The following is a 26,135-nucleotide window of genomic DNA, read 5'->3' on the forward strand; positions in this document are numbered from 1 at the left end:
AGATACACAATGCTCTGCTTTACTGAAGCACACTCAGTATTTTAGGGAAATGTAAAGTGATAGACTGGATGTAAAAAATGGATGCACCCATTACACCCATTACTTAGTGAAACTCAGCAATACTGCTCATTCATAGGGTAACAACCTGTCAATCATAAGGTAGTCCCGTCCTAAAGCATGCACTAATTGGGACCACAGTTCACAAAATTAATATCAGATGTGTCTTCTGTCATCACCATCTCTTCCAGGCCATCTAGGGGAACAACAAAGCATTCCCAGGCTAGCCAAGAGATGTAACCCCACCTGTCCTGGGGGTATCCCAGGGTCACCTCCTCCTGGTGGCACATGCCCAGAACATCTCACCCAGGAAGAATCCTAATCAGATGCTTGAACCACCTCAGCTGGTTTATTTGAATGTGGAGGAGTAGTGGCTCTTCTGAGTCCGTTACAAAAGGACTGGACTCCTCACCCTACCTCTAAACGAGAGCTCATGACCATAGGTCAAGGTGGGACGTAGAATAGAGGAGGAAAAGAGAACCACAGAGAAGATTCGTGGATGTAGTGAAGGACCTGCGGACGGTTGGTGTGACCAAGTAGCATGCTACAGTAGAGACAGGGTGAGGTGGAGGCAGACGATCTGCTGTGCTGACCCCTCAAGGAAAAACATGAAGTACTGCTCACCTCGGCAGGGTGGATGTATAAACATTTTCTTTGCAAAAGGGTCTGGGTATCACTGAATAATGTTGGTTTCCTAGTACAAATGAAATATGAAAAAATGTTCTTGGTCTCAGAAACAAAACTGAAATGCTGGCCTGAGACATCTGCGCACGGTCAATTACTCCGTTAGTTCCTCTGAAACTGAAACAGGAAGTCAGCTGTTTGTTTGTTACTAAACCAAATCAATAAAGTCATGTGACCGATTTCTATTTTGTTTCCAAATGAAAAATTTGGAAATGAAAAAAGAAAACTCACTAGTTTGGTTGGTCTTGGGTAGACAGGAAGTAGAAGTTAAGAGAAATAAATATGAAAATAAAAGCAGATAACAGAATAACCTGCTTTGGTTCAACCTACCTCGTTAACCAATTAATCTTCCAAGGTTAACAGCAAAGGTTAGAGTGCCTCTCTAGTAAATTGGTTGCTGCACTTAATTTTTTTTTTAAAGATGCAATGGTTTAGAGGGACACTCGATATTTGAGGGGACCGTGGAAGGTCATTTATGAATTGCTTCTGAGTTGAAAGTGGGTGTTTGTCAGGAAGATTTGTAATGCTGGAAATAAAGGGCTCTTTTCTCACATTACACCCTTTGTGAAAGCAAATATCAATAACACCACAAAAGAAATCCAATAATGTAAAAATAGTCCCTGGTCCATAAATGAAAAAGAAGTGTGTTTTACTGAGTTTATTGAACAAAATATTTTACAGTATCTTGGATATACATATATACATATTATCTTGCACTGTGTAACACGGCTGAACCTCCTGCAGTGACATCGATTGCAGCACCGTGCCTGCACACTTCAATGGAAATAGGAATACATCATTGACTTTCAAACACATTATACAAATTTTAATATAGAAAGCACAAAAAATAAGAATTTATCAGTGAAAAGTACCCACTCTCAGGACAGAAATTCTTCATACAAAAACAACTTTACAGTTTTAATCTCTCTTTTTTTGCAGTTTCAGTATGCAGGTAATAAATATACCTGGAATTCCCTCTTTGTTGTTGTTGTAGGGTGTCGTTCACCTTTCCTCTGCAGGGAAATCACCATTAAAGACTTATTCTAGAACAAATAAAAGAAGTGGCTCGGCCACTGGAGCTTCTGCTGGCGTCTCCACCACTGCTGCTCTCACATTATCAGCAGGCCTCTCAGATAACATACACATCAGTCTTCTCCCCAAGAAGCCAGTACGTTCTCATTTTGCCTTTGCCCTGGAAAAACACAGAAATCAATAAGTTCATCAATGGAGATGAAGAGTGGAGGGGTTGGTATCCTCTGCTGACCTTTGCTTAAAGGTGACACTATAAAGCTTTTAAGTCTCCCTTTGCTCACATATGACACTTTATATAATATATTCTGACTATAGATAAATGTGAAAGGATATTTACTCCTAAATGATTTACCTCTCAAAATTATTAAACCACTTTTGATTGCTGCTTTTACCTTCAAGTGTTCAAGTTGGACTTAATACGAGGTAACCAGTTCATCTACATTTGTCAGGATCCTGGGTCTCCTGACCCAGCGTTTTTAGTTCTTTGTGATTCTTGTATCTTGTACTCTTGTAATTTATTCTATGGTTTCTAGTTTTGATCCCTTACTCTTCATATTTCTCTGTGTCCCCTCTGTTCTGTGTACGTCTGTGTCTTTGCATGTTTGAGTTTCTTGTTTTCTGTCACTCTGTATTGTGAATTATGTTCTCATGGTTGGTCTTTTGTTACTCCCTCGAGTCTAGTTTCTTGTGTTCCAAGCTTAGTATTTCCGTCTGCGTATTTTGGTTCTTAGAGTCCTCAGCTTTATGGTTTATGTCTGTGTTTCTTAGTTGCTGTCTCCACCGTGTCAAGTTCGCGTGTCTGTGTTATACTTCCTGTTTTACTTTGAAGGTCTGGGTCTTATGTGAATGTGTCCTGCTTTGCTTCCTTGTCTCGTCAGTCCTGATTTCTCCCAGCTGTGCCCTCCTTCTGTGTCTCATTCCCCTCGTTACTTCCCAGTGTATTTAAACCCTGTGTTTCTCTGAGTCAGTGTTGTGTCGTCCCTCATGCTGTGTGGATCTCCCTGTGAGTTTAGTTTGTCATTTTCCAGTTTAGTTTAGTATGACTTTCCCCTGCCAGCAATAAAGCTGAGTTCGTTGTGTCTAAACCTCGTGCCTGAGTGCCTGCATTTTGGGTCCAACTCCTGCCTGCCGCACAGCGATTCATGACAACATTTTATTAGGTACATGTAGCTAGTAATGGGTTGGAACAACTTTTGCCCTCAGAGCTGCTTTAATTCTTCATGTCATAGATTCAACAACGACCTGGAAACATTCCTCAGAGATTTTGATCCATTCTCCATCAACTGCTGCAACCATCAAGCAGTTGTTGCAGTTTTTGCCAGTGTTGCATCCAGGATGCAAAACCTGTTCTAACTTATCCCAAAGGCAGAAGAGATCTGTTGACTGTGGAGGCCATTTGAGTACAGTGAGCTCATTGTGATGTTCAAAAAAACAGTTTGAACATCACAATGATGAGCTTTGGCATGGCACGTTACCCTGACAGAAGCAGCCATCATAAGATGGGTACTCTCTGTTCATAAATATAAGGACATGGTCAGCAACATTACTCAGGCAGGCTGCGGTGTTTAAAAAAGGCTCAGTTGGTACTAAGGGGCCCAAGTGTGCCAAGAAAGTATCCCAAACACCATTACACTACCATCAGCAGCCGGAACTGTTGATAAAAGACAGGATGGAGCCATGCTTTTATGTCATGTCTGCCAAATTCTGACCCAACCATCTAAATGTGGCAGCAAAATCGAGACTCATCAGCCCAGGCAATATTTTCGAATCTACATTTTCTGTGAATGCCAGCCTCAGTTTCCTTAGCATATAGGAGTGGCATCTGGTGTGGTGCTGTGTTTCATTTAGTTACCTAAGAACTTGTCTCATTTAAAGATATTGATCTCTCCTCCTTGGGATGTTAAAATCAATCCCAGCATCCTCATTAATAGTTACAGCCTTGAGTTTACAGGCTGACATATTAATCAGTTAATTAAACCAATAATCCTCAGGCTGATGTATAATGAAAATCATTTGTTGTAAATAAAGAGCAATGCATGATACGTCACTGATAAACCAGTGACGTATCATGCATTGCTCTTTTTTTATTTTTATTAACATTCACAATACATATGAACTCACTTTTAAGGCAAAGGTTTCATTTGGTTTCATTCAGATGACGGTTCCTACCTTCATTTCTACGTCTCCTCGTAATTGGAGATCAAAGTAACCAAACTCATCGAGCACTTCTTTGGTGGCCGAGGACACGTGGATCTTTAAGGCTAGAAGAGACATCAAACACAGCGTGAATGACAAATAACAGCTCACATATCTGCTTTCATCTCCAACCTCAAGATAACAGCTCACAGGAAAACTGTGGAGATGAGCCAATGCATCAAAATGCTAACGGTGATGAAAATCTGTATTGTTTTGTTCTAATAATGCACACAGTGCAGGGACGTGAGACGCAATTCTTGCCCATGAAGCTGCATGCTGCACTGTTAATCGCTGGCTAAGGGCCCTTAGCTGTAAGTGCCATCAATTATTTAGCAGAGGAGGCACAAAACAGGAAGGACCTCAGCAGTTAATCGATACATCTGAAGATTCACTCGCAAAATATCCAGTTATAGATTCATAACACGGTACTGCTGTCACTGCCAGTTAAGAAAAGAAATGTCAGCACAAACAGCATCAGATGCAGCAGGTCACCGCGGCTTATAATTAGCTCACAAATCAGATTTTTCCTCAGGAGTGCTTCCATCAAAACTCATTAAGAAATGAGTCAGAGACAGAGATGAACAGGTCCTGCGTGCGGTGATAAAGGGTCTATTATTTACTGCTGTTAATTCTGGAAGTCTGGTTCTTGTTTGTTCAATGGGACACGTCCAAAATGTCAACCTCAGTGTTGTTTCCTGATTTGCCAGCCTACAGCTACAGCTAAAGCATACATCTTTAATTAATAAAAAAAATCAGTGCACAATTTAATTTTGGATTTTCTCTAAAGTAATTAAAGATGTTGTACAATCATTCTACCCTGGAAAAAGAACAGTTCAAAGAAATCATTACAAGCCCAAAATCATTATGAAATTCATGCGCATGATGGTTATAAGTAAATGTTTGATTATAACTGTGTCTCACATAGTGATATGACCCTTTACAGTTTACCCAAAAGGCATGTTTTCAAGTTTGGGGTTAGTCCTGTATCTCAGGAAAAAAAAAATCAGCTTATTCTAAAGGGGTGAGGTGGGAAGCGCTGACTACTTTTTCATTACTTATAATTTAAACATCAACGGGCCCAGGATAGATCCTTGTGGGATCCCTGTGGATTTTGCAATTTGACAAATTGAGATTTGTTTAGAAATATACGGTTATATCAGTTTAAGCATTAAAAAACATAAGCTAGATGTGGAAAAAAATAAAGTGAATATAAAGACGCCAAATTTCAACCCACTACAAGGAAGGTCTGTAACTTGGAAAACATTAAAGCTATTTTACTTTTAAAAAATCAGCCTATTCTGAAGTTGTATGCTTAACCTCATAAGACCCGAACTCTTTCATGGCATGCATTTTTTATTTTTCTTTGCTATTTGGGCTGATTGGGACCTAAAGAATGTAAAAACAAAGAATTACCAGATTTTTTTTTTTTTTACCTAATTTTTGTTTGTGAGAAAAATGAGATCCACATATGAGGACATTTATTTAAAATTTTGATAGAACAGTGGCAGTATAATCCTCGTAAGTGCATATCAGGCCCTTGTAGAGAAAACTTAAGTATTTTGGTCTAGACGTCCCAAAATGTGATGTCCACATATGTGGACGCCAGGTCCTAGGAGGTTAAAAAAGTTCTCATTTCAGTTTCCCATTAAAAAAGCTTTTCAAATATTCAACTAAACCAAATGCAGTACCAAGTTTGGGATTTTCTATATGTACAGATGGGTGGCAAATTAAAGGGAAAGCCAACAGTAAGATTCAAAGACAAAAACAACTGGATCACAATAATTCATCCTTAAGAGACTAATGTCGCATTCAGACCAAACACAAAGCAAAGTTTTCATGCAGCTCAGTTCATTTAAAGAATTTATGCTATTTTCCCCTGTCTGATGTCAACAGAAGCAAACCTGTGTTTGTGTAAATATTTCAATTTTAAATTTGCCTCATGCTACAGTGCGGATTCGCCCGACACAACTTTATCTGCCTTGTTAAGACTGGTGTGATTTCCAAAAGCCAAGAAGCACATCAAGCTAGATGTTGGCCAGTCTGTTCGTGCATTTATTTTGTGTTTCTTATTCTGTTTTTTTTCTTCTATCTAATAGTAGCTTATTTTTTTCCTGCTATCATAATGTAGCATGTTTGCACTGGTCGTCTTGGTTTTCAGTTACTTCTAGTCTTCTTTTTGCTCATCTTTTGTCTTTCTCCTGTCTCTGTGGCCATGTTTGGTAATAGTAACAGACAAAACTTTTGTCTTTTTGTTATTTCCTATTTTAATTGGAAGAAAAGCTTTCTTTTATTTCCTGTTGCTGTTTCCCTCCTCTGTGAATGTCCGCCCCACCTTCATTGTTTTTACCTGTGGCTAATCTTGTGTTTTATGTGTTTATGGCATCTTTTTTAAATTCAAGGGTACTTTTAATAATATGGCTTGATGCTTTATTCACAGACCAACAAACAGGTAAAGAAAGTTTGCTCATCTACGATGAGTTGTCATTATGGTTAATTTATTCCAGCTGTCTGCCAAACCTCTACATTAAAGTTAAAAGGAAATGCATCTGTGTCTTCCTCCTCTCTTCTCTGTCCTCGTGATCCATTTAAGACATCCTTCATCCTGGAGTACTGAGATTAACTTACACAGTCACAGGGAGAAGGACGGAGGAGATAAGGAGGCACAGATTAGAGAAATGGGAAAGAAGCCTTTAGTCCTGTCTCCGGTTTTCTTTTTGTCAGAGAGTCGCCTTTTCTCCCTGTTAGCCTCCTGTTTCTAGTTTCTGTCTTCTATGCTTTCATGTTTCCCAGTTTTTGTTTTCTCCTTTTGTTGCTTACCGTTGGACTTTGTGTTATCGGCTTTGTTTCTGTTTGAGTTTTTCTTTATGGACCTTATCACCAGCAGTGCAAAAAGTGTTTAAAAGAAGTGAAAAGTTAATTAGATACAGAGCAGCTGCAATACAAGAATAAGAATAAGCTACGAGTCCTTTTTAACTTCAACACTGCAAAGATTTGTACGAAGCGTGTTACTCCTTCTGTTGAAAACACAGATTTACGTAGTAACGCCAGCTTTACATCCAACAGACAGCAGAGAGGAAAAACCCAGTGACACTCACCCTCTCCATTCGACTCCATCCGGGATGCCGTGTTGACAGTATCTCCAAACAAACAGTATCTGGGCATTTTCAGCCCCACCACGCCGGCACACACTGGGCCTGTAAAACAAACACTAAATATAGTCAGATTTTACCAAGGAAAAACAATCATCATACCTGAGGAGCTGGGAAGCTCTGTCATTACCACACCTCAGGGGAAATGTTAAATATGAAGACAGAGGTGTGAGTGAAAGGAAACTGCTCTAAATTACAGTGACGACACTGAGTGCCAGCCTATGCATGTTGGATCGTTTCAGCTGCTGAACTAGAACATAAACAGTGCCTCTATGAGCTGACACAGTCTAAATACTGTGCAAGAAGCTTCTTATAAGTTACGTCAAATTAAAAAAAACAAAAACAAGGGGGGCTCTTGTGCTCATTTCCAGCTCCTAATTTCTACTCTTGGACTGGAGGGTTTTTTTTAGACATTTTAGACATTCATCTTCTGTCTGAAGTAAGACATTTTAGCTCCTCTCCTTTTAAGCCAACTTTCTTCATCAGCCACTTCGGAGCACAGAGTTCCTGAGATGACCATATTAGCAGTGTCCTTTTTCATTGACATCATATGGAGCTAAGAGTAGAAAAAATACTCTAAACAAAGCATTTAGAGCTGTTCAGCTCACAGAATCTATTTGTACATATTTCATTGTCATGTTTAAGATGAGCCTCCACCACTCTGGCAATGCATATATGACAGAAAATGAGTAAAAGAATAACATCCCCCCCTTTAAACTCCATCTGTTTGGGTATTCGAAGAATGGAATTTACAAAGGCTCTGGATACTGTTAGCTAATCTCATGCCCTGGATAACACATGTTTCTTTTATAGTCCAAAAACTATTAATTTATTTTTTATGTTTTTGCCAGGATACACATGAAGAATCACTCAACAGTTATTAAAAAGCATTTAAGTGGGGGCGTTCAGAAATCAGAACCCGGAGACTTAAAGAGACACATGAGGCTGACTAATTTTATTGCATGAAAAGCAGTTAGAATAATTCAGCCTTTCTACAAGCGCCTCGCTCATCTAGTTTTAGAGGAGTGAGTGTGTGGAGACAGAGAAATGTGCCTTGCTTAGTTCCCAATAATGTCTGAACAAGCTGTCACAATTGCAGGATTCAGGTAGCCTGATTCAGCTTTTTGAATCTTTGATTTGTTCAAAAAGGTCACGGTCGTTCTTTTTACCAGGGAGCTTCCCATCTGGGGCCAATTAACTTTCGATAGACTCAAAGAGCATTTAATAATGAGATTGTGATCTTCTGCCATGGTGGGGAAAGTAGCCACATCAATGGAATAACAGCAACAGAAAAAAGTCTCAAAAAAGCGGGTGAGCATGGAAGAGACCAATGCAACTGTACCTACCGCTTTTTGTTATTCTGTTGTCCCATATGTGATCTGATCAGGTATTGTTGACTTATTTAACCTTTCAAGGCAATTTTTTTAGGGTTTCCGATAATCACTCTGATCATCGATGACCTCCAAAGTGATCGTTAACTATTTGCTGGTCTTCCTATCCATGGATTTAATCTTATTATAATCGTACTATTATTTATTATTAGCGTAGCATTAAATTTAATCTGCCAGTCTGTAGTTTCATGTTGGTGTCTACTGACTGTGATTGCCCATTCAGTACCATTTTTTCCTCCTACGTCTTTCTTCTGCTACCAGTCGAATTGACTGGGAGAGAATGGATCATCTCGACCACCAGCTGGTGTTTTGTAATGGTGACGAGCAGTGCAGACACACCAGCACAAGTACAAAATGCTGGCACTGGTGGTGGTCACTTGCATGGCCTATATCACCGAAGTCATTTTATATCATAGGTCACATACAACCCACTTTGATCTTAAGTGGGCTGGACTAAAGAGACTCCCCTTTCTGTCAGCCTAAGGAAGTTTAACTACGTATTAGCTACCTATTATAAAAAAAACAAAAGTTTCTATATTAGATAGTGGAAAAACAGGAACTTTTCTGTCATCAATTTTGTTATTTATTACATAATTACCTCCCTGTAGTATAAATAGCAATGTCTAACCAACTCTTTATCAGTAGGAAGAATTTATGAAAATACAGTTAAAAGTCCAAAGTTATTGCCTTCTTTCAAATTTTTCCACTGTCATCCAGAATGGAGTGCTTGCAGGGCCAGTACTGACCCCCAGGCCTTTTGTTTGGCACACCTAATAATGTTTCAGGGTTAGGTAAATTACAGAATTTTCCCTGGGAGGGCTTTGGGGTATACCCTTAAATCACATGTGTCAAACATAAGGCCCGGGGCCAGAATCAGGCCGGCAAAAACTCCAATCTGGCCCACTGGAGATCTTTGGAAAATGTGAAGGAGAACATGCATTTTGGACTTTTAACTATATTTTCATAAATTTTACAGCTTGTCCTATTGATGAAGGCCTCAACCATAGGTGTCCATACTACACCAAAGTAATATCAAAGTAATTACCAAAGTAATAGACAAACAAATAAACAGTTTTCATTTAAACTAAATAAATACAAATAATAAGAGAGGAAAACAATGTTCCAACATGAGAAGTTCTGTTTTGTATTCATTGTAAACACTCTGTGTTTTCCCCTCTTCTTTTTTTCTCTGTAAACTATATCCACAAATACTCAATAAAAATATTTTGAATGAATACATAAAATAACATTTTTTGTTAATTAAAAAAACTTTCTGCTTTATAATTAAAGGACAGTATGGGCAATGAGAACCTTTAATTTAACACATTTATTTCTTTCAGTTTAAGCCCAAAGAGTTGTGCTGTAACATTTCTTCCATTAAGCAGAGCAGCGTTTCCTTATCATATAGTAAAACTGAGACGTGCTGTTGATATTGCACTTCTTTATATTGAGATATCGCAGGGATTAAATGTGCAGCTACTGGATTTTCACGGATGGCCCTGATGTAAAATGAATTTGACTTCCCACTCTTAAATTGCAGGAAAAACATATAAGAAACAGTAATGCTGGCACAAATAACAAATAATAATAATTGATACCTCTGTGACCTCCCTGCTGCTGATAGTATTGGATATTAGAATAGAATAGAATAATCCTTTAATTGTCCCACAAGGGGAAATTTGGTTGTAACAGCAGCCAGAAAGACACATATACACATATTGACTGGATACTGACTATACAGAAGCTCTCCCAACTTTAATATCGAGGATAAGGCTTCCTGTTCCATCTAGCTAACGGTCCCTGTTTAGAAAAGCACATCTAATTAAAGCAAAACTATTGCGATGACTGTTGATGGCATTTCATTACAGATGTAGTCACTCATTTGCTCTTCATATGTTTATGTTTACCTGCATGTTACTAAATCGTGCTGCAAATGCAAACCTTGAAGCTTCTGATACTAAAACTGGACCAAAACATGTTTTTGTGGTGAAGTAAACAAGAAAACTGGAACCCTGCAGGTTTTACATTTTCCACTTGTGAGTTAAGACTCACCTGTGTGTATGCCTATCCTGAGTCTCAGCTGGTCGTTGGGTCTGTGTCGGATCTTGAACGTTTTGACCTGCTCTAACAGGGCCAGCGACATCCCGGCGATCTCTCTGGCGTGGAGTTTGCCGTTCCGCACCGGCAGCCCAGACACTACCATGTAGGCGTCACCGATGGTCTCAACCTGAGGGACCAATCACAAGAAGATCAGTTTTAACCTTCGAGTAAATAAGTCAACTAATTATTTCTATGAGCTGCTGTGATGTTTTTACTTTTAACATTATCTGCTTTGATTTTTGCCTATAAAAGTTGGCTGAAAGGGAGATAAAACTGCTTATTTCAGACAGAGGATGAAGGGAGGGGCTACACACATCCTTCTTATGCAAAGCTACTATAATAGACTCCTCACTGATTATCCCGACGTACCTTGTATACATCAAAGTTGTCGATGATTGCATCAAAACACGTGTACAGATCGTTGAGCAGCGTGACAACCTGTAGAGAGAGAAGTTTTCATGATTCTGTGTTTTCAGTGCAGCAAGAAAAGATAAGAGGTGGAAGTTTTTAGCTCATATCCTGTTTCTCAACCCAAAGCATTATGAGTTAATGAAAAATGTAGAAGTGCACGCTATAAATCCAGCACTGGGCGCCCTGTTTTCTTTTGTTGAAAGGCTGACAGACTGGGAGACGAGCGCGTCTGTAAAAACCTCAGAGCTGCTCGCATTATTTCTGTCCCTGGACGATTTCCAGGCTTTGAGGCTTACTGAAAAACACAAATACGAGACGATAAATCAAATCCACAGATGGAATATTACAAACGCACAATCTGTCTTAAATTTAGGAAATTGAATTGGCTCGTAATAGTCGAAATGTAGCGGTAATGTCACCGGCTGGCTGTTTATTCAGAGGCCATTATTATTATTTGGGCTTCATATTAGATGTTCGGTTTTTTATTCCTTTTTTTTTTTTTACAGCTGTTTTCTGAACCTAAAAAAAAAAAAAACCCCATTTGAAGCAGGGACATTTGGTCCTGAGTGAACTGTGATGAAACAGGATATAATTTCCGACCTTTTTGTTGTCAAGTTCTTGAGTTTTCTAAGTATTAGGTTTTGCTTGGGAAGTGGCCAGGAAGCATCTGCGTGGCAGCTGGATTAAGAGCTCATTGAATTCTCTAAATATTAAGAAAAGGTGCTTCAGTGCTTTGTTTATTACCTCCTTTAGCAGAGGATGCATTAAACAAACCCTTTATGAAAGGAAAGCTCATGCAGTTGCTTCATTCAAAGACACATGAAATGAAATGACTAGTATAACCGACATCATGTAAATTACAGCTATATTTTCTATCTAATGGTAAAACCTGATAATATGAAGATGTGCTCTCTATAAAAAAAACAAAAACATATTTTATACAGATTTTATATTTAAATATTTTTTTTAAATTACATCTTATAAAGCTCCGGGCCATGGTAGCCGCAGTCTAATGGTGAATTTATGTCACAGCGCTTGTGTCCACTGTGTAGGTCTACACAGGGAGATTTGAAAACGTGCTTGTGTGCAGTTTCCAAAAATCAGCAGCACATAGCTCGACACTGGATGAGTGTAGGTCAGATGCTAATTGGTTGATAAGCTAAAGAGAACTGAGAAGGGAGCGACAGTGGAAGTTACCACGAAGAGAAAAAAATCGCAAAGATTTTTAAAAAAGCACCTTGAGAAGCACAAATGTATGGAGGGCCAGGGGTGTCAAAATAAATCAACGAAATACATCAATAAATAGTGAATAAAATGTGTAAATAAATGATTAAAATTGGAAATTTATTAAACGTTTTAAAACAAATGAGTTTATAGTGATTTATACATGTAATTATTATTCCCAATTGTAATTAATTCATGACATTTAATTTATTATTTAATTATGTATTAGTTTAATTCACTTTGGCACTTGTGGCCCTCCATACAATGATGATGATGATGATCTGCAGTGAAAACAACAACAACAACAACAACAACAACAACAACAGCAGCAGCAGCACAAACAAGAATCGCCAGGAGAGGTTTTTTGTGATACTGCCCCCTGGTGAAGGCAAACAGCTACAACATGTGGACGACAGTCTGCAAAGCTGTCTGTAGCCTGTGATTAGAAACACTGCAGAACTAATATTAACACAAGTAACAAATAATTTTTTATTCTTTTTTTTGGGGGGGGAGATGGGGTTGCTGCCTTTATTAGATGAGATTAGTGCAGCGAAGAGGAGATGAAATGGGGACAGAGAGAGATTGGGGGAAGTCACGCAGTGACCGGCTTCAGGTCAGCGTCACATTTAGCTTTGCAGCATATGGCTGCCTCCTGGACCTGTAAGCCAAACCAGCATCCAGGAAATAAGGACATTTCTACAGAATGTCACTTTCTCTGCCATTTGGGAATCTGAGCTCCTGCACTGACCCTCTCACAAACTGTAACCCGGTGCACAACAACACCAGAGCATGGCGCTTGCCAGCAGTTGTGACTCATTTTTAATACAAACCTCCATTCACAAAAGTGATAACAACGAACTGCCAGTAAACAGAGATGTCTGAATCTCCTTCTGTCCAACCATATCCTTCAGGTGTTCCCAAGACATTCCCAAAGCATAATCTCTCAGCTGGCTTGTGTCCTAGCTTTACCCAAGTATAGCCTTACTAAAATCCCTCACCTAGGAGGGGCTCAGGGCCCTCGTCAGATGCTCACGCCATTTCAACTGTCCTCTATGTGAAGGAGTAGTGGCTCCACACTGAGCTCCTCCCAAATAACCAAGATCCTCATTCTATGTATGTGTCATATATGTGTCGTATCTGTTGATCAGGCACTGCAAATTATTTAATCCCAACACTGTCTGCTGTCACCAGGGAGCAGTGTCACAAACAAGTTGTCTCTGGGCTACTCTTGCTCATGCTGTTGGACCTTTAGCCAGCTGTGGAGAAGACAGAAGTTACAACATCTAAAAAGACCTTCCTTGTAGTAAAGTGAAGCTGAGTGTTACAGAAACCATGATACTAATATCTGACTGCATACCGACTTTGCTGTCGTCGTGGAAGTACAAGCGCAATGTGTGAAATATTGTGGAAAAACCTGAAAACACCCTTTGATTTATGTGTACATATGTCACTGAGTGTGCTAGTGGAGCATCAGAAACAAAACAATGACCCACTCATCACAGTGTTGCTCTTTGCTGTGCTGCTGATCAAAGCTCTGATAATTACAACTTTCAACACTAGGAGTGAAATATTTCTTTTAACATAGTACTCCCGGGTTAATTAGTGCTTTGTTTTGTCTGGAAATGTGTTTGTACTCTACTATCGTATCCATATGTAATTGATTCTATTTCATATTTTACTATTGAGAAGCACTTTGGTGTACCTCTATGGAACGCCAGGACTGCCATAATGAATTAATTAAATACACCATTAAATAATTAATTAAATGTGTCAATAATTAATTAAAATTGGAATTAATTAATTAAATAAATAGTTATGACACATGTAATTAATTAATTATTGACACATTTAATTAATTATTTATGTATTTCACATTTTAATTAATTATTGACACATTTAATTAATTAATTATTGACACATTTAATTAATTATTTATGTATTTCACATTTTAATTAATTATTGACACATTTAATTAATTATTGACACATTTAATTAATTATTTAATGATATATTTATTTATTTCATTTTGGCAGTCCTGACGCCTGGCTCTCGTCATGAAATAATTTTATCTGTCAGCCTCACCCATCAAACTCAGGGGGCGGGGTTAACGCTGCCCATGCAGCTTCTCTAACATTTGATTGGTTGCCGTGCAAAGTAAGTCAAAACAGGTCGATCCTAGATAATCGATTGCTTGTGTAGACTTGGGGCAGCCAGTTATCCCAGAATGCAGATCAAATCACAAGCAGCAATGGTGGTGGTGTAGTTTTAAAATACCCCGTTTTTCTGTCACCAGCTACACTTTTAACAGTGTTTTAGCCGCGAATGTCGCGCCGTATGTCTGGTCAGGTTGTCAACATAGAACATGTTTGCAAAAGTGCTCAGATGTTTTCAGAGATTTCACTAGCTCTGCTAACAGTTAGCATGCAGAGCGCACCGAGGGGGTTACGTTAACCGGTTTGTTTACATATTCCACTCTCCGTGTTCCACATGTTGCATTCGCAGATTCTCATTTTCACCGAACGATCGTCTCTTTCCGCCTGGTCTTGTGTCTCTGTGCTTCTGTAACATAAAGAACGAGCTGACATTTTTCTCACGAAACCAGCGATCAGCTCAGCAGACCCTCAGTTTACCTGCATGCATCCTCCTCCTCATCTGTCAGCTGTTTAACACCTGCTGCTAATTCAAGAAACACGCCTAGTTACCTGGTGATAGTCACAGTTTAACTGGGCAGCCGGTGCTCGATATAACGCAATGTCAGCGCATTTTTCTGCACAAGATAAGTAAATATAGTATTTTCCCCGAGCGCAGAGCTGCTGGAGCTTGTTTCCTTACAGAGCACTTTATAGGCGAATAGCTTCATCAGCGGCTGATGTCCAATCACCAGCACACAGCTTTGAAACCTCAGCTGAGTTTTAGCTCTCAGTGGTTAAACGCTGGACTTCATTCACTCAGGTTCTGTCTGTCGGGTCACGTTTACTTCGCTGTTTTATTTACAACTGAGCAAATCGGTTTGGCTGAGGTTAAAGTTACGTTTCATAACTGCATAGTTTCACAGACGTTTAATGGTTCACTGGCACATGTGTTAGACTGAACTATCATCTAAATATCATCTGTTTTTTAATAGTTATTCAACTGTATTCTAAGCACCAGCTGTCTGTTAGAATGTGATTTTTTTTCTCTCTCTGTTGGCAGAGGTATAAAAATGCGCAGGAAAATCTGACGTGCATGGCAAACTTCAGCGACGATATTTAGGGAGGAATAAACACACATCAAACATAAATGAACCATTTGCCTGTCTCCATAATTGAGAGCATTTTCTCTTCTTATGTCAACTCTCTCTCTCTCTCTCTCTCTCTCTCTCTCTTTTTTTTTTTTTTTTTTTTTTTTTTGCTTTTTCGGTCATGTTATGTTTACCTGTCAAAGGCTTGTTACAAACTATGAAACACATCGTGCAGACTTCTGGATGTTAGAAGAAAACGAATACTGCTCATGAATGAGACTAAAGGCAGGAAGGTGTCCTTTAAAACTAAACATGTTAATAGGACCTCCCTATTTATATCATAGTTTATGATATAGCACGTGTATTTCAGTAATAGCCTGCTGAGGCCACTATACGTGCTGGCCTCATATCAAATGTGAAGGCAGACTGAGTCTATGTTTGACGTTTGTTTATATCTAATCTTCCTTTTCAAACATTTAAACAGCAGCGAGTCTGCAGCTGAGGGAATACAAACTCAAATTGTCGGAACAGGTTTGCTCGTTTCTTGGATTCATTTGGTGATTTATTAAATGTATAACTGTTATTCTAATCTGCTGCTGAGTCTCTTACACTTTTCTTTATGCTGTATATTTTCACGTCTCTGGAATAGTTGGCAGTTAGATAGTCAGCTGGGAAACTTTGTGTTAACTCATGGAGCTGAGGATATCGTGGATATGCTGACCTCGCTGCGTGGTGTACAGAGCGAGGTCAGCATGATTAATATTCACAATAAAAATATTAGCCGAACATCATGAAGTCTGTATATGTTTCATAGTGTCGAACAACCTTTGTACAGTTAAAGCCAGCAGTTACTACATGACGGAAACACCAACGTTATCTCTTTTATGTGTTTATACACAGGTCACGCTGATTACTGAACAAAAACCCAAAGATCAGATGTTAAACAGATTTATTTGCTCTCTCTCCTCCTTAAACATGTTTTTAATGTTAGTTATAATTCAGAATTGGCGACTGAAACACGTAGGACACATAAGAACATCAGGAAATAAAACACCGATAAATATAACCTCAGTAAAAGAAGTCAGCGGGGGTTACTACAGCTGTGTACCGGGGCCTGCGCTTTGTCGGTGGGATTGCTTGCGAGGCGAGCGGGTCTATCCCACGCTTTGCCGTGAGACTGGGCAGACATCTCCGAAATCATCGAAACACTTTTGCAAAGAGGCTGTATCTTGACAAACCGACCAGACACATGAAGATTAAACCACTACATTCTCGGCTAAAAAAATATTAAAACGGTATTTGGTAACACACAAACAGGGTTTTTCAAAGCTCAGTTCTGTTAGCTTCCACATGCCGGTTGTTGTGTGCTAGAAACAATGGCCACCAGGCCAAAGCAATGGTTTTGACTCGATCAGCGTTAACCCCGCCCCCTGAGTTTGATGGGTGAGGCTGACAGATAAAATTATTTCATGATGAGAGCCAGGCGTCAGGACTGCCAAAATGAAATAAATAAATATATCATTAAATAATTAATTAAATGTGTCAATAATTAATTAAATGTGTCAATAATTAATTAAAATGTGAAATACATAAATAATTAATTAAATGTGTCAATAATTAATTAAATGTGTCAATAATTAATTAAAGTGTGAAATACATAAATAATTAATTAAATATGTCAATAATTAATTAATTAATTAAATGTGTCAATAATTAATTAAAACGTGAAATACATAAATAATTAATTAAATGTGTCAATAATTAAATTACATATATCATAACTATTTATTTAATTAATTAATTCCAATTTTAATTAATTATTGCCACATTTAATTAATTATTTAATGGTGTATTTAATTAATTCATTATGGCAGTCCTGGCGTTCCATATACCTCTGGTCTTTAAATGTACTATATAAATAAAGTATTGATTGATTACATGATTTAAATTACTGCTTCTCTGTGGCATTTACACTGTAGGAAAACAAACAGCTGCCACTTAAACACCAGATTAATGATTTCTGTGGCCCGACACATATACCTGTAATCCACACACCTTTCAGCTGCATACAGTATATTTATACCATATATAGCTTCATTATAGAGAAAATCTTGTGGTAGGCAAGACAGCTGACTCCTTCATTTTACTGCAGAATCCGCACTGGCTGACTCTGGGTGCAGGTGACATCCATCACATGTCCAAAAAAAGCACTTTGGGTGAATGATGAGCCTCAGGAATAATCTACAGCATTCTGAAAATGGCTGTTTGGGTGCACACAGAGCCGCTATAATTACAGGTCAAGATGAGGTGAAGAGTTTGATTGACAGGGGGATTTTGGCATTGTGTGTGTGTGACCTGACAGGATTGGCTCCAGAGCTTAACCAGGGCTGGGGAAAGAAAAAAGTTCCTTTACCTCCGAAGTACATTTTTTCATTAGCAGTAATATAGATGTAATATCTGAAACTACTTCTTCTTTAACCCTTGTTGTCTTCTAAGCAATGCATTTTTTCTTTATATAGAAATTAGGTGTTTGTAAGCAGTTATAAGTATTTATTGTGTAACAGGGAACAGTTTTTCCTTTGGGTATCAAGCAAAGGGGAAAGGAATGTGTATCTGGAGTTCCTCTAGTGGCCACTTGGGGCTGGCTCCCCCCAAAAATTGAATTCCCATAGAGTCTCATGTTGAAATGCCCAACTTTACTAATGCTTAGCAATCTACTATTGACCAAAGCAATCACAGAATGTTTTTCCATTCAGGACTGTATACATCTTCCCCAACTGGTATACCACTTTCCAACTAGTTGGGGAATAATCATTTTTCCCTAGTGACTGGTGGTTGCCAGTAGGTTGCCAACCAGTCTCTAGGATGATGCGCTAACACAGCAGGGGTAAATCCATCATCTATGAGATCCTGTAAAGGGGATGCGGCCACAATTAAAACATCTGTGCTTTCTCTGCTTTCCATGTGAAAAGTCAAGATGTCTGCTTTGGAAAAAAGGTCTACAAGGCCTTTTTTATTCTTTCTTTTTTAGCTTTGTCAAATAACATAACCTTTTCTTCAGCACACTGGAAGAGAAACACATTTTGGTTTTTTCTCAGGGTGATTCCAGTTCACCTGACAGTGTGATATTATCTATTAGCAGACATATCTTCCAGATGAAGTCTAGAAACCACTTTGGTATTAAAGTGAGAGGGAGATATGTGGTGGCATAACGTGACTCAACTCTGAGTCAACGTACTTTACCATCTAACAACTGTACTATTTTCAGTCGCGGCCTATGTGTGGGAACACGCACTATGAGACACACTGTAGATGGAGACCCGGTGAGCACTTTTCATGCATGAGTAGAGAAGGGAGAATTCACTGCAACTGCGATCACGACCACTGATTTCTTAAAAGCTTTAAGATTAGCTTGAAAGTCAGAAAAGTTAACACTTAAATGCTGTCAGAAGCAGACAAAACTGAGGTTTGCGATGAGGCATTGATCGGCGTGTACCTGTAGCGGCGTGCTCTCTGCAGACATGGATGTGAAGCCCACGATGTCGCTGAAGTAAATCGTGACGCTGTCGAATGCCTCTGCCTGCACGGTCTCCCCTCTTTTCAGCTGTTCTGCTACAGAGCTGCATAAACAATGACAGAGAGAAAGAGAAAGCAAGAATCAGAAAGGAGGAAGGAAACAAGATGTATATATTTTAATTATGTTAAGTTTTTGAATTAAAATATAATCAAAGATATGTTTCTTTGAATCACAATTACATCAACGCCCCGGAGGCTCAATTATAACCAGATGTCAGTTTATTTTTGCTAATTCTGCTAACGCTAATTTCCTGTTAATCGAATGATACCAAAGCCAAAAAAAGAAGTTTACTCAATTCATACGTGTGGTGAGAAATGAAATGTGTCCTTCCTCTCAGGCCTTTCTCTGACAGTCTGGCTTTGATGGAGGGGGCCAAGAAAAAGCAGATAAGTGGGTGAGAAAGATGGGATTTGTTCCTGTGGTGTTATCCAAATGCCTAAACTCGCTATCACGTCTGATCTGCCGGCTCACTTTAATGAGCGGTTCGCCTGTCAGTTCTCTGTGTTCCCTTTCATCTACAGTGAGATGGCACCGCGGGGAAATGTGTATCCGTTAATAAAATGCAGCACTGGGAGGAATTCGGAGTCTTTAATTAATACAGGGATTTAACACAAATGACAAAGTGTCATTGAGACACCCAATTTGCTGTGTTCGAGTTCACTGGGAGTTTTAAGCTTTTGGCTGTGAGGCTAAAAAGTGAACGCTGTTATTTTTTTCTTCTTTCTTACTGTGGTAAAATTTGATAGAGGAGGTTTTCAGCTTTCCGTTTCTCCTCAAGGTAAGCCTGTGTTCGCTCCTCCACCAGGTTCTCCAGGTTGTTGGCGTACTGCTCCATCCTGGACAGCAGGTTGTTCAGAATACTGGTGCTGCCCTCTCTGTTGAGCACACAAACAAACACACATAACATGAACATAACATTTAATATAGGGCCATCCATTTATTTCCCAATGCTCGTTTGGTTCTGGGTAAGCAGTCCCTTGCCCCTGTCCCCATTTCCAGCTCTTCTAGTGGAACATGGAGGTATTCCCAGGATAACCCAGAGACAAAATCTCTTGAGGATGTCCTGGGTGAGCCGCAACATCTCCTTCCAGCTGGACATGTGCAAAACACCTCACCTATGAGGCGTCAGATGTCCAAACCACCTCATCTGATATCTTTCAATGACTATGTCTCCTAAGCCCAGTCTACTTACAAAGCGATTCCTTCATCATGCATCTTGTTTTGTAGCTAATGACTGGTTAGTAGTGGATATTTCAGCCAGAGGTTGTCTAGGGAAACCTCTAATGTATTTACCACCTCCTCATTTGTCAATTAAGAGTACCAATCACTCTCACTGGTAATTGCTTCAATCACTTCAGTCAACATGGACTTTGCATCACAAGCATTTTTTTCACCCATCATTGCTTTTTGTCACTGGCAATCTACGCCCTGTGGCTGCCACTTCGCTGCTGGTCCCTTCTTGTGTTGATGCCCTTCAGAGAAGGGAAGAAGCAACTGAAGAGGAAGACAGTTTCAGCTGTTGTTGTCCGCTTGCAACCCTGCCAATGAGTCACAACCTTCAGCCTGATTTAGACCTGCGGTGTCTCTTTGAAGAGCCTGTGACATAACCTACGCAAGTGGCTGACGTCGTTGGTGGCGTTTATGATTGTGCTGGTGCATTATGCGTATTGCGTGTGCAATTACCTTGTTGGGTGTGTGGTTTAATGTAGCTACAACCTAGATCTTCTGCTGAAGAATTAATCCACATTTAATGCGGTGGAGGGGTTTGCATGCTCTGATCTCAGGAGTTACACTATATGGAAAACAGTGTTGGGGGACACTCCTTAATCTTTGTATTTATGAGTTTTTACTCTAGTTGCTGCAGCTGTATCAAATCAAGCTCCTAGCATCGAAGTCTGTCTTTACAAACATGTATGAATGAACTAGTTGTTTCATACAGCTCACTGAGTGTAGTACTATAATAGCACGCCAACTCTGCAAAAAGTCAGCTCTTGGAATTTCTTCCTTCGACGATATCCCACAATCAACTGTGTTTAGCAGCCATAACAACTCAACCACAAAGTCTCAGGGGGGTAAAATCTAGGGTAAGGTCTCAAGGGAATAACCGTTGGGGTGGCAGAGTAAATACAAGTAAACAATTCTCTGCTAAAACAGTGACTGCAGAGATCCAAATCTGTTCTGGCATTAACATCAGCACAAAAAGTGTGAGCCAGGAGCTTCATGGCATGGGTTTCCATGGCAGGCCAGCTCCTTCTGGTAGGGTTTCCAAGGTAATCTGGTCCTAAGTGAGGAGCCAGACCTCTACAATGACTGCAGCATGGAATTCAGAAACCTCGCCTGGATCTGATGAGATACCAGTGCTTCACCCTGGAGTCGGACCTGAGGGGCTGGCCACCTGAACATGTCCCTAGTGCTCTATTTTCTAGACTTTGATTGAAAAGTCCAAAAGAAAAAAAACAGAGGTTAAGCTTACACCACAGTGCAGTGAATACAAGTGGAAAATACAAGAAAATCAAAGCCTATAATGTAAAAATTAATAGAAATAGAGGGCAGAAACATTTTTAGCACTAGCATATAAACATATTACTGGGGTCTTGTTTTACTGAAGGAATTACTGAACTATGTTTAGCAGTTTCACACTGTTTATGCTGAGACTTCACAGATTAAATGGCACTAAATGTAAACAACACAAAAACTATAATTCAGAGGTCTTATTTGGAGTATTTGAGTAGCTCTCCCTCCTCAAACATGACCACCACTGTTAAACAGGTAAGACACAATAAAAGCAGTGCAGCAGTCATTATTTTATATGTTATTTTCAGCATACAGCACACATACAGCTGTTGTTCCCTTCTAAAGGTTTAACGGCAGGTCTCCATTTCCTTGTTACCGCTGCAATCATGGCCCTTCACATTTATTTTATAATTATAAAAATCATGTATTGTATAATGTGTGGTTTTTTTTTCTTTTTTTCTCTTGAGATTTTTACATTCATATGCTTACGCACACACACATACACACAAGCATGCTGGTACACGCATTTACTCCGACGGAGCAAGAAGGTGAGTCAGCCACACCACCATGGCGGCTAAAAGCATCAATGTCTGGCATCCTGCCACGTGTCTGCTGGGTCAAGGATCCTACACACACCCACATGTTTAAGTTTAAAGTACAAAACATCAGAGGGAGACATGAAAGACTGATGAGTATCAATGCACTGAATGCAATCACACAGGCCAACCACTGTTTACTGCAGCGCGCATCACAAACATCCATATTTTTCCCACCATTCATCCAAAACTAACAGTAATGCTGGAAGCTGAGAAGAGAAGGGACAATTCAGTTTGGTACAAGGTTTTTAATTTTTTTTTAAAAATGAATATATCAAATGTTTGGCACGAGCAGGGAGCAAAATTAAATTTCACCTTAGTATGAAGACGTCTGTTTCCATCTGCAGTCATTTACATTTGATGGTGTAGTCTTTTCTGGCAAGTAGCGCTCGATCACATGGAAACCCCAAAATCCTGAGTTCTTGTGACATTATCAAGTTTTAGTTCCTGTTTTGATTTTAGTGCTCCCTTCTTAGTTTGGTAGAAGCTTTTCTTTTTGTATCACCTGCACCTTAACTTCCTGCCTTTGTCTTCACAATCATTCCTGGACTCCATCACAGGCCACTTAACTTTTTCTGGCATGCACTAATTCTGAAGCTCCATAAAGTGCCTGTGCCCCATACACCACATGTTTGTCTTTAATCTTTTTTCATTTATTTTTTATTTTATATCATTAGCGGAAACAGAGTTGGTGGAATATCATTACAGCATTAGAAAACTCATTTTCTCTATTTTTTCCTGACCGAGAACCACTGGGTTTGTTTGTTTTATAGGTTTGTAATGGGTTGGTCTTAGTTTCCCTGTGTTTGGGTCCTGATTTCTTTATTTTGAGGCTGGATTATTATGGGCTTGTCTTTGGTACTGATGAGTTTTATTCTTCCTTTGCCTTTGATTTGTGTTTGAATGCTGTCCTTGTTTTCTTTGAAAGCTGATAAGGGTTTTTTGTCACCGCATTAGCTGACTACCAAAATAAAACAAGAACCATCTCCTCTACTTTATACTTTATTTCCTCCCCCACTTCATTGTTTTAACTGTCTACACCTGTGTCTTATTTTGGCCCGGCTGTTTCCACTTGTGTATAAATATTCTATATTTGTGTATATGTATAAATAAGCCTGTAATTTGAGGCTGTCACTATCTCAGATTTTCTCTACATGATTACAATAATTCACTTTAATGATATTATAGGTCCAACGTTTAATACAAGACATCTAATAATGTCTTGTCTCCTATTGAAAATTTTAAAAGCACTATCAGTAAACTGTGTTTGTCTCTAATTTACGGAGAACACGACTTTCAGCTGCTCCGTTATTCACACAGAGTAGTTAGCACGGGTAGCTACACATTTGAGTTTTTATGCCAGATGCCCTTTCTGATTCAACCCCAAAGGGACTTGTGTCATCTCAGGATCGAACCGCTCTATTTTGTAAATGAATGAAACTGACAATAAGAGTTAAGACAGATGTACAGAGTCTCCATCCACATGCAAATGCATTGAAATGTTAAAATGTTTCTCTGATTCTGATTTTGTGTTATTAACAATAGATCTTATTTTTAAATATCAGAGTTATATCGACATTCTTGGAACTGAAATTTCACATTTGTGCAAAGCTTTATGGATGCATTTAAGGCTGTAACTTAGCTTCTTTTTTTTAAACAAAGCCCTCAGTTATTAAGGTATCTGCCATCTGGTAGTCTAGCATTGATGAGCTCTGCGCAGCAGCTACAGGTGCTCCCTCACAAACTTGCTGGTAATGATAAAACATTTAGCCTGCATCTTTTATACAAAGGATGAGAGATGTGTCTGCTTCCTGCTTGTCATTTTTTGAAATTCCTTTTTCAGACCTCCACCTTTCCTTTGACTGTCCAGTGACGCTGGGGAATTGTCTTCCATTTCATGCAGATAAGCAGTTACATACTACGTGCCTTACTGAGATAGAGAGAGGCAGGCTCCATCTGTGTGCGTCTCTGGAGAGTGTAAGGACGCTGTGGTAAGAGCAGACAGTCTAGTCAAAGAGTCACACCTGATGCATGGATCTGGAGATTTGTCAGCTCGATCCTGCTGCTGAAACTAACACCAGGCCAAAATGTCCCTCGAGACCACCGCAAAATATCCATATCCACTGCCTGTGTCTTCTCCTCTCTGAGTTCCCTCCTTTGAGATTTTCTACACATGACCTCCCCAACTATTTCTATATGATTTTTTGATTAAATATCCTGTTCTTGTTGTAAAAACTAAAATTTTAATAATTTAGAGGTCTGGCATGTTTGATATATAAACGTTTCCCTTTCTTTGTGACCTTTTCAAATATACAGCAAAAACAAATCGCAGCAGAACTGTTCCAGTGTAGCGCCAGCCTTTCAGCAAATACAGTTTCTGGGTGTTACAGAGCCTTAACTGACCATTGCCTACACCTGATTGGATAAAGGGGTGCCTGAGGTTGGCTTGGTGGAGATGCCACTTCTCGCCTTTATTCTCTCTGGGCTCTCTGGGCTGTCATTTTAAGCTGAGATGCTCGAGTGGTTTAAAGTGGAAGCAATGTTTCTAAAAGTCTCGTATCCGTCTCCACTTTATGTTGCAGCTTTTGAGCCGAGTCGTAACCATAAAAGTTCAAAGCGGAAGTAAATGTCACGTCACTTTGCTTCCTGTTTTACTTCTTCTATTCCTGTCATTCAGGAGGAGATTGCAGTGACTCCTCCTTAAGCACTGGTATAAATAGTGAGAGAGCTGTGATGATGACAGATTCAGTGCATGTGATAACCATAAACAAGGCTTGAAACTTGCCATTCAGCATCTGGCGCAATCGGCTCCAGCATCAGTGTCAGAACCGCCGTATTCCTGAGGTCTGGTTTGTCTGTTTGTGCTCTGTATGTTTACTTTTCGGTCCTTATGCTCCTTGTGGATTCCTTTTGTCTCATGAACTTCCTGGATCTTATGTTTGGTATCACCATGTTTTTTAAATACAACAAGCATTTTTCTTAAAACAAATGTCAATAGTTGCACAATCTTGGCTCTAGCACATTGTCTCTGAGTGCTTTTTTGTTTGCAAAGAGGCTAAACATTCTTCAGGAAGTAACATTTTGGCTGAAAATGTGTGGCTACATTAGGGTTTGTGTGTGTGTGGGCAGTGTCAACAAAAGACACAGACCTGGTGGGAAACAGCGAGAGACTCGACGTGCACGGTATCGGGAATCAATGAACAGCAGAGTGAAAAGTGGGATAAAACGAACAATTTACTGCTGAACGCCCCTGTTTTTACTACACCCTTCGGCTCTCCCCCTAACACACACACAGACTAAATATACCAGCTCATCCATCACGTCATGTCAACAACATACATTTACCTAATGAAAATAACCAGCAAACAGTGCATTAGCGTACGAGCCTCAGAGGTGAAGGGCGTCATACACGTGAGGAGGGAATTAGCTTTCAGCTGTCAAGCGCATCACTGAGTGCTTCTATGGCTATCAGTCATACAGACCCGTCTACTCCAGGCCACTTCAAATGGAAAGCTATACATCACCGGGCCCATCCTGTGCTGAATTACACTGCTAACGGAGGAAAGGTCAAACTGAGAGGAAAAACACACAACAGCCATACAGAAGTTTGTGGAATCAGACCCTAAACAGCTGTTTTTAGAGCATACAGATTCCATACTCATTCCATAATCCACGCTTATTTATGGCTCTATATTTTTATTCTTCGACTCCTTATTTATCTTATGCTGGGCAGTAGTGCAACTAATGTCATCTTTAAATCAACTTTCTTCTAATTGGATGCCCCTCATTAACAGCATGTAGGTGGAGCTTCTGTGATTGCAGAGTACCTGGGAGGACCTTTGAAGGATACCACGTCTTTCTGACATCACACAAAGCCAGAAATAGAAAAACCTGTTTGAAATTATCTTAAAATTCGGCAAAGTGAGCAAGACTGCAGTGATACCTAATCGAGAACTGTTCCACATATTTCCACTGAAGAAATAG

At 39.5% G+C, this 26,135-nt stretch overlaps 1 protein-coding gene across 1 annotated transcript in view; it reads right to left on the minus strand.

Moving 5' to 3' along the window:
- Positions 1-1,370: 1,370 nt before the first annotated feature.
- The window catches only part of npr2 (natriuretic peptide receptor 2), a 90,552-nt gene continuing 65,787 nt past the window's right edge, over positions 1,371-26,135 (minus strand). The window contains exons 16-22 of the mRNA XM_085413483.1: positions 19,770-19,916; positions 18,961-19,084; positions 10,979-11,047; positions 10,562-10,736; positions 7,065-7,163; positions 3,943-4,034; positions 1,371-1,933 (exon numbers count right to left, since the gene is read on the minus strand). Of these exons, the coding sequence (XP_085269609.1) occupies positions 1,871-1,933; positions 3,943-4,034; positions 7,065-7,163; positions 10,562-10,736; positions 10,979-11,047; positions 18,961-19,084; positions 19,770-19,916 (769 nt within the window). The 3' untranslated portion in view covers positions 1,371-1,870. The remainder of the gene's footprint in view (positions 1,934-3,942; positions 4,035-7,064; positions 7,164-10,561; positions 10,737-10,978; positions 11,048-18,960; positions 19,085-19,769; positions 19,917-26,135) is intronic.

Source organism: Rhamphochromis longiceps, linkage group LG7 (genome assembly GCF_057381845.1).
Source record: "Rhamphochromis longiceps isolate RC_006_pf linkage group LG7, R_longiceps_female_GT1.1, whole genome shotgun sequence".
Taxonomy (NCBI): Eukaryota; Metazoa; Chordata; class Actinopteri; order Cichliformes; family Cichlidae; genus Rhamphochromis; species Rhamphochromis longiceps.